The sequence below is a fragment of the Haliaeetus albicilla genome, chromosome 19 (genome assembly GCF_947461875.1).
Source record: "Haliaeetus albicilla chromosome 19, bHalAlb1.1, whole genome shotgun sequence".
NCBI lineage: Eukaryota > Metazoa > Chordata > Aves > Accipitriformes > Accipitridae > Haliaeetus > Haliaeetus albicilla.
Genome location: NC_091501.1, coordinates 3,159,818 through 3,169,162, shown reverse-complemented (window position 1 = coordinate 3,169,162; position 9,345 = coordinate 3,159,818). Strand labels below are relative to the sequence as shown.

General features: G+C 47.2%; 1 protein-coding gene across 2 annotated transcripts in view; it reads right to left on the bottom strand.

Moving 5' to 3' along the window:
- Positions 1–2,774: 2,774 nt before the first annotated feature.
- The window catches only part of MYH9 (myosin heavy chain 9), a 72,345-nt gene continuing 65,774 nt past the window's right edge, over positions 2,775–9,345 (bottom strand). For both annotated transcript variants that reach the window (XM_069807334.1, XM_069807335.1), the window contains exons 33-41: positions 8,873–9,085; positions 8,356–8,517; positions 7,562–7,690; positions 7,135–7,223; positions 6,809–6,932; positions 5,536–5,744; positions 4,996–5,104; positions 4,467–4,639; positions 2,775–4,292 (exon numbers count right to left, since the gene is read on the bottom strand). In XM_069807334.1, coding sequence (XP_069663435.1) covers positions 4,175–4,292; positions 4,467–4,639; positions 4,996–5,104; positions 5,536–5,744; positions 6,809–6,932; positions 7,135–7,223; positions 7,562–7,690; positions 8,356–8,517; positions 8,873–9,085 — 1,326 coding nt within the window. In that variant the 3' untranslated portion in view covers positions 2,775–4,174. The remainder of the gene's footprint in view (positions 4,293–4,466; positions 4,640–4,995; positions 5,105–5,535; positions 5,745–6,808; positions 6,933–7,134; positions 7,224–7,561; positions 7,691–8,355; positions 8,518–8,872; positions 9,086–9,345) is intronic.

Genomic DNA, 9,345 nt, shown 5'->3' with positions numbered 1-9,345 from the left:
CTCTGGGACGAAGCCTCTCCAGAACAGGCTGAGCAGCTCCCAGGGCTGGGCTGGGCTTCCAGACGAGCCCCGTAGCCCGCCAGGATGGGGGACCCTCACCAGCTCCGGAGCTTCTCCCCACACCAAGCGCCATGAACCAGGCTGCGTATCCGCACGGATGGATGCTCCTGGACAGCACAGGCCAGCAACTAATGCTTTAAATGCCCCCGGGGCCTGTTGCTCGCTGATCTCTAGTTGGGCCACAGCAGCCTGTATTTTAGTTTCAGAGCACTCAAACCATCTGAGGCGTCCCTCACCCGCCAGGCAGGGAAGGCTGCAGTTTTCCACCATAGCTCCCTCCCGCGCCCGTAGCCATTTAATCTGCACCCTCGGCTTTGACAAACCGATTCTCCATTTACGTTAAGTGGTACTTGAGACAATTTGGGGAGGAAATGGAAGAGGGCTAACTCCTAAACCTGGCAGGTCAGCGCTGCTGTGCCCAGGAACCCAGCTGGAACTGGCTCTAATGGCCACTGTCTTCGCTCTGCCCTGGGGGAAGCCGTAGCAGGAACAAGCTGAGAGCTCAGCTGCTCTCCGTGCAGGCAGGCTCTTTGCAGCAGGACTAGATGCTGCGGGTTTAGCAATTTGCCTCCACCTCCCCGAGGCTGTGACAGGGCTGATTGCTCAGCCCCTCGGTTTTGCTGTTACAACAGCCTGTGAGGGCCACGCTGTAACCTGCATCAATTATTTTTTTTTTTTTAGCCGGGTTTATTATATTTAATGGTCTGGTTTACAGATCCTTTGTGCCAGCACAACAGTCCGGTGCAGGGACAGGAATGTTTGAAATCAACTTCACCATCACCCCTTGCATCTTCTGAAATTGTATATACGTGCGCCCTCTCGTTCGGACCCTTCCAACACCTGCTGGGATCAGCCCTGAGGTCGGGCGGTGCAGACAACAAACAGAGCTCCAGCACCAGCTTGCAGGAACAACTCTCTTGTAGGGCCCACAGATCAGCTCCCAGTTCAATCTCTTTTCCACTCTTGCTTATTACAGCATTTGTAACCACTCACCTACTCTGACCACTCCCCAAATCCCAGGAAAACCTCTGTGAGGCACTTAGCAGCTCTGGAGATCCACAGAAGACCAACTAACCTGGAGCCACCAGAACTTGCTAGCTCAAGGTTGCACTCTGCAAAGTGGAAAATGTCGCAGGAGACTAATTTTGGCCCTTCCACAGGGATGCACAAAGAGGTGGAAAGTTGAAGGAAAGTACTGTGCCACTGGAAAAAAAGATACAAGTCTCTTTCCATCTTGCACAGGACAGAGCGGCATCCAAGCCGTACACTGACTCACGCACAGCAACACAAAGGACACAAAAAGCAGCCCGAGCTTAAAAGAGTCAGCACGCCGTCAGCACAGAGGTGTTACAGCAGTTCTGCTCTGTACCACAGCACTGCCTGGCCAGCTGGCATTATTTTAAGATGATCCTATGATGGGAAAATAATTTTAATGGAATTTAAAGGGCATGCTGTTGACAAAGATACCCTACACGTTTCTGCAAAACACTTTGGAAAAAGATTGAAGTATCTGAACCAGTAAACTCCCAGACGAGAGTAACTCCAGTCCCGCTTTTAACAGTGCATACGCGCAAGACTTCAGCACCGCAGCACCTGCGTCCCACGCACCACGCACGCACCTCCATCCCTTCACACATTAATCCCCATGCAGGCTTTCAAAAGCTGCAGCCCCAGTAACGTAACATCAAAAGTCGCTCACGCTGACCCCTTAACGTGACTACACCCACACGCGCAGCAACGCACGGTGAATCTCCACGCCTCCTCCTTCTGCACATCTCCCTGCCCCCCCCCTTTCTTTTAATTCTACCTACACTTAAGTTTCTTAATGAGAAGACTTTTTCCCCTCTCAACATTTGCTAAGACAGAAATCCCACCCTCACCCTTTGGGTAGACACGTGTGCTCCCCTGAGAAGGATTTTACTGTACGCTGCACCCTCCCTGCTCCCCCGTACCCCTCATGGCGAACACCAGCCACAACTTCCAACTCAGACTTTCTCATCAAGGTTTAAAACTCTGCCGACCCAGGATGAGAGGGACAAGGTTACAATTACCAGGTGCTGGTGTCACACTCCGGCTTTTTATGCCATGGCTGGAGCACCAGAGCACACAAGCACCTGGGGCAGTTTAAGGGGCTGCAGACCAGAAGACGAATACAGACACGAGTTCCTTATTCAATTTATAGCAGAAACATAACAAAAAGTAGATTTTCTGAGGACAAGCTGGAAGATGAGTGAAAAGCAGTTTTGCCAATCCAGTGATAAAACAGACTTCTCGACTTATCTATCACCTCCTCCACTAACCTTACCTTCCGGTGACTCCAGAGACTGGAAATAAAGCGAAGAAGAGCATTTGTTTGCACAGTTGTTAGTTACAGACTCAGAAATACCATCTTCAGGCCAAGAACAGAACTAGCTTGGCTCAAATTCACAGCCTCGTGTTTTGAACAGCTAACTCTCTGAGAGCACGCAAACAAGGTGCATTATCGTCCTCCAAAATCCCCGATGTTGGCCACTGCCAGCTGCCTTGGTGATACGCCAAAGGTACCATAACGCCCGATTTCAGCTACAGAGAGTCGCTCAGCATCAGGGGAGGTCTGCAGCGCTGCTGACGGGACAGGCCGATGCTCTGACACCGCAGCCGCTGGTTTTGGAGGCGACGCGTATGGTCCTCGCTGCACCTAGGGAAGGAGGGAACGGCAACACACGCACACAGACTGCAGCACATGGATAATCTTTATTGGTAACATCAGTGGAGCACCAGTAAACCATTACTGACTGTAGTGGTGACACACAGCTGAGGCACATGCTAAGGCACTTTTATTATATATAAAAAAAAAAAAAATTAAATTTTTTTGTGACAGCAATTGGGACATGAGGCTCCTGCATTTAGAGCGCTTCAGGCATACAGTATGGTGCTTCATATTTAATTATTTTTACTTCGCTCATAAGTAGGTCTAAATGCAGCATATACAATATGGTTAAGAATACAGGTAAATCCAGCAACCAGTGTACGGTGTAGAAAAGTAAAGACTATCTATATATAACCATGGTCCCAATAGAAAGGCAGTGATAAAGACCTTTATTTTTTTTCTTAATTACTTATTACGAGAGATACAAAGGCCTTACATATATCTGTGCAGATTAAAGGGTTTTTAATATACTCTTAGTCAATGGTGCACAATAACTAATCCCAACCCTTGGTTACAGAGCAGGTGCAAGAGGCTTGGACATGTCAATAAAAGAGGGATTTCCCTCCCCTTATCCCCACCCTCTGCCCACTACCCTATTAAATTCCCCTAGATTCTGTCTATTACCATTAAATATATTTGGTCCCCCAGAGATTCTCAGACAAGCACAAGGACATTGTTCTGCTTCCCCAGCCTGTCATTAACTACTGGTCCACGCTACCTTAGATGAAACCGCTCAGAGGCAGAGACACTAACAGGACATCATTGCACTTCAGAGATCTGTCCGGACAGTAAAAATGAGAAGAAAAAAAAAAGACAACTTTGGCAAGTCCTCCAGGTAACTGGTCCCGAGAGGAGCTTCCCTCTTCACCCCTCCCTGGAAACATGTGAAAGAAGAAAGGGCAAATTGCCATGGCCAAAGCACACCATTTTTCCTGAAACTGCTCCCAAACCATGTGGGTGGGCAGATTAAAAGAGGCAGAAGTCTGAGGTCACTGAACATGATTGCCGAAAGCAAACAAAGAGGGAGGGGAAAGAATACAGGAAGGAGCTTCCCTGCAGCTAGAATCAAAGACAAAAGGAGATTTACAGCAAAAATAATCTTTCCCTAACCCCACTCCCTCCAAACTGTGTAAGGAGTCACCAGCAGACATGGCACGGACAGTTCTACAGGCCTTTGTAGTGGCCAAACTGCTGGTCAGATTTCAGAGCCCCGACTCTTTGGCATTAAATACAAAGAGGATTAGGAAACTGGAAAGAGGAGGAAACTAGGAACACAGATGCCCGATGGCTCCAGATACACAGAGCTGGGCTTGCTCTGCAGATCCCCAGCCAATTTAGGAGGAGAGGGTTTGCTGAAAGTCCAATGGAAGAGGGGAGGGTGGATGGGTCACTCCATCACATGTAACCTGGGTCAAATGGGAGGACTTATTCAGTAGCTTTGGCATCACCAGCATCTGCCTTGCCGTCCACTTCCTCATCAGAGCACTCTCCCGCACCCTTCCTGACAATTCGACGTGTGACGACAAACGGCAGGTCCCCACGCCTAGGGAAGGACAGACAGTACGTCAGCAACACAAGGTTTCACTGAACTCACCAAACAGGGCAGGCTCTGGAAAGAGGTAAGGAAGTACCTGGCCACGCCGTTTACTGGGGGCAGTTACAGCAAGACTATGCTGGACTGGCTGCCAAGGTATTGCACAAAATTGCTCTGCCTTACCTGAGTTTGCTCTTCAGGGAGCTGACTTCTCTATTCATTGCATCAGCTGTTTCAGTGGCATCCTCCAGCTCACGCTGGAGCTTCCTACGGGATGCGTTGGCTCGTTGGGCCTCCTCTTCTGCTTCCTCAAGCTGGCGTTTCAGCTGCTTCAAGCGCATGTTTGCCTTGTCCGCCTGAGCGTGTATGGAGGGGGGAAAAAACAGAAGGAAAGAAGGAAAAAAAAAAAAAAAAAAGATCAGTGTTTCCCCAGAGTTACAGCACAGTAGTTAGAGCAGCAAAAAGCAGAGTTTCCAAAGCCCCCTCTTCCCTTTCTGAAGGGAGCTTCCTAGGACTTGACAGCTCCAAGCTTTTCCTTAAAAGCATTACATTTTCATCTGTATCATCTTGTAATTATCACAGTCAGGGAAAAGAAGAGAAATCCATAGGAAGGTTAATGCTAGAGCCCTCCTACATGCAGATGATGCCTTGGTCATAGAAGGGAAATCCTCCCACCAGAAGACTCACCGATGCTGCAGGTAACTATACGCACCTGATCTTTGAATTGCTCAGCATTACGCCTCTCGTCATCCACCTGCAGCAAGATATCTTTCAGCTTCTTCTCGGCACGGCGCACCTGCTTGCTGGCAGCCTGGCGCTCCCTACACAGAAATACAGTGATGCTCAGACAAGAACTTATCTCCTGTTGTCCCCAACAAGATGACCTGACTCGGGCAAGTTAGAAACAATGAAGATGGCAAAAGTCCTCCTAATTTAGTAAAAAGGGGATGGGTGGCAATGTTTCACAGAAATAGCCAAAAGGCACTGATGTCATACAGATACGACCCTTCTTGCAGCTACAGAGGGGCAGCAAGTGTATTACAGCTGCAGTTTTAAGGGTGGTTAAGTCTGGAAGAAGCTAGAAGTCTCTACAGTGAAAAACAAGGAAGGTTTGCCAAGATCTTACTGCTGTACTACCCAGTATATCTAGGATGAAGCCCTCACTCAGACAAATCAGAATTTGTTCAAAGAGCTTAAAATGCCAGAGTGGGTGGAGGCTCATAAAACAGATGGAGTTTCTACTAGGACATACTTTGTCTCCATGTCCAACTGCTCTTCCAGCTGTGCTATCTTTGCTTCCAAGGCCGTGATGGTAGCCTTGTACTTGGACTTTACTGCACTCTCCATCTCCTGCAGTTTAAGCTTAAGCTCCTTGTTCTGGCGCTCCATCTGCTGGCGAGCGTTCTCATTCTTCTGCGCATTGCTACGCTCAGCATTCAGGTCGGCATTCATCTGATCAATCTGCAGAGAGAAGAAGTACTCAGCATATCGAGCGCTCCAGCCTGAAAGGCCCATTTATTTCTCAGACACATGCTGACACGCAAAGAAGAAGGACCCTCAGGGTGAGCCGAATACCTGGAATAACTCTGATGCAGAGGGAGCTGTCTGTAGGCAGGGTACTTATCAAAATATCTGAAGTTTACGCAGATTTTCAAAGTAATTCCTTGAATAACAGGTTTATCAACCTCCTCTTAGGCCTAAATTTGCCAATCATGTACAGTGCTCTCTGGGGTGAAGGCCACGATTTGGCACATAACACAGTCATTATCAGTCTTAGTGAATTACAAAAATCCTGAGGCAAGTGGATCCAAAACGTGTGTTTTACTAATTTATCATTTATTTGCTGTCTGTCTACTTCCACTACAAAGCAGCAGCTCAAAAATACTGACTTTCAAGGGTGAAAGGGCAAGAACTCAGTCCAATTCCAAGCCAGGGCTCTGGCTGACAGTCAACCAAGGAAAGAACTATGCTCTCATCCACCAGAGTGAAAAACTGTTTGGAAAACCATCAGCCTAGCTCCTTGGCTTTGGAGCGCTAAGAAAACAACATGCCTGACTCTCAAAGTCAGGCAGATAAAATATGGCAGAGAACAGGCAGATTAAGATCATGGTTTCTATAGCAGCCTAACAAATTCCATATGGTTAGTCCATTTGAAGAAGCATAGAACTGGGAGAAAAGTCATTTTCCAAACATACTGTGGCACTGTTCAGCATGCCAAGTTGGAGCAGCATGCTACAGATCATCTTTCTCATAATCCCTTAATACAGAAAAAACCCAGCCTCTCAGTCCCTTTTCTATAAACTTGGGAGATTGTTCCAGCTACCCAATGATTTAAATGATCAAAACCAGTGAGTTAACATGAGCTCTGACTGCCCACCTGTATTCAGGTGTTTCATCTTGCTTGCACCTATGGACTTCTGAGGGCCTGTGCTGTACACAAAGCAGCAGCTGGCATTACTCAGAGTGCAGTCTGACAATTTACAGACTAGAGAGCCCCTACTGGCACATGCAGCCTGAACAGGTACCTGAAGATTGGCCTTCTTGAGCCGGTCATTGATTATCTCTGTGTTGCCCTGTTCTTCTTCTAACTCTTCCTCCAGCTGAGCTATCCGGGCCTCCAGGCGTCTCTTTTCCTCCATGGCCAGTGCTCTATAGGACACAGAAGCATTAAGGTAGTGTTGGTGGCATTAATGCCTTGGAGAAAACTTGCCACTTCTCATTTTACAAAATAAGCTCAGTCTTTCAGGAGCAGAGAGGATAGAGGGCATGCTGCAGTCTATATAAAAATAACAGCCTGCAAAGTATTTTCTCAAACCAGCTCCTCCACCCTTAGACAGGGAACATTACTCACCCTTTACCACTGTTGTTGGCAATCTCATCAGCCAGCTCATCCCTTTCTTGCTGGGCCTGGCGCTTGGCACGCTCAGCAGCTGCAAGTTCCTGGAATGAAAACGAGACGGTCAGTGATCCAATGGGAAGCTACCAATTAATGCAGCATAGGAAAAAGTAGTTACTGGTAATGGGTGGTACGGTCTCTAGCTAGATCCAGACTTAATTATAAGACATGGTCTGCTCCCCTCCCACCCCACAGCTTCCTTTGTTTTGCACACTCCTATAGCTGTTAAGAAAGGGCCAAATTCTGTGTGAAGTGGAATTTGTATTTAAGCAGAGCAAAAAGTACAAAAGAAAGGAAATAACCACTCCAGCTTAGACTGCTACACTTTGTTCTTGGCCAAAGAAAATGAACAAACCCTCGACTTGCATGCATATTCCATTACCTCCTGCAATTGGATCATCTCTGCTTCCATGCTCTTCAACTTCTTCTCATTTTCTTTGGCCTGTGCCAAGATCTCTTCTCTGGAAGTACGTGTGTCCTCCAGTTCCCGCATGTAATCCTTCATTTGTGCCTGAAAAGGGAGAACAAAAAAGGATGAATTTCAGAGCGTCCACATTAACAAATTGGGTTTGTTTATCTTACAGGAAGCACGGAGAGGGAATATGGAAATACGGATTCATTAATCTTCAGCTACCAAAAAGGTTGCTCAAAAGAAGAGGAACCATCCTTTTCCCATTTCATAAGTAACACAGAGAAATAGTAATTGAAGGAAACAGGAACGCTTAAATTGCAGGAAAAAAGAGGGGGGAAGGGAGGGTACAGGAAGCTTTCTAGTGAAGCAATGGAATGGACAGCCTAGGGACAATTTGGAGGTTTTCCTACAAACAGATCAGACAAATACCTGTAGAAATTACAAAGGCGTAACAGACCTGTCTTGGGGCAGGAGAAGGCCTAAGTGATATTTAAGTCCCTCTAGCGTTGCAGCTCCGTAATACTTTCCAAACCACTGACATGAGGCAAAGCACTAGAGTGGACTTCCCCTACAGCTTGTCTCCCAGGGAGTTAAACAGGCAGAGCAGGGTTAGAAGGATATCTGAAATGTCAATAAATCTTTTGCAGTAAATTGCTACAAGGTTCTGCTGCTCTTGTGACAGTGAAGCATGGTTCTCATGAGGTGAAATCTTGTATCCCATTTCCCTGGGTAAATGCTCTACACTGACAGTTGCAGTGTCTCACCTGCAGTTTGCGGAGCTGCTTGATGGCTTCTTCACGATTCTTGTTAGCAGTGTCTATATGGCTTTCCAAATCCTTCAGGTCCATCTCTAGCTTCTTCCTGGCAGCTACAGCAATGGAGCGCTGTTTTCGTTCATCTTCCAATTCCACCTCCATCTCTCGCACCTGTATGGAGAAATACAGGCATCAGCATTTCAGCTCCTTGATTTCCCAACAGCCGCTTTTTGCATCCCCCTTTCAAACTGTACAGAAGTGCAAGCATGTGACTTGTTTTCATTCTTCCTGGCAGGGGGATGGGGCTAACATTCCTCACTAATAAAGCTACATGGGTTCCTTTGATAGCCAAAGGCTGTTTGAACAATTATGCACACAAGGGGGAAAGTCTCTCACAGCTTTGCAGCGCTGCCTGAAGAGTTACCATTAACAAGAATCTGTGGATTGGCAGTGTCTGTCTAACCATCTTTGGACACAAGTGCTTCTGTGTACGGAACACTTTCAAGATTTACAGAGCAATTCTTACTTGTCTAATCAGCTGTTTCTTCTTCTCTTCATTCTGTTCATCACGTCCCTGGAGATCACGGTCAAACTGTGCCTTCATGGCCTGTTGGTTCACTTCTAGACGCAGTTTGGCATCCTCTGTGGCCTGCAGTTCATCTTCCAGCTCTTCCAGCTGTGTCTTCATCTCCTCCACCTGCTGCTCCAGGGCTCGCTTAGCCTTCTCCAGCTCATGGACCTACAGCACAGTACCACACATGAGGTTTCCTCAAAGAGTGCAGACAATTTCACCTATCCTAAGAGCAAAAAAGTCTAAGAACAGCCACTCACATGAGATGGGATACAACACACTGAATCTGTCCCCTGTATTAGGGCAGAGATACCCCTCAAATCCAGCTGCTCGCATACCTGCAAGCTGCCAGTATGAATCATAATTACCTATTAGTTCTGGTCATGTATGTGTGGTGGTGGGGAGAAAAAGAAAAGCATCTGTTAGCC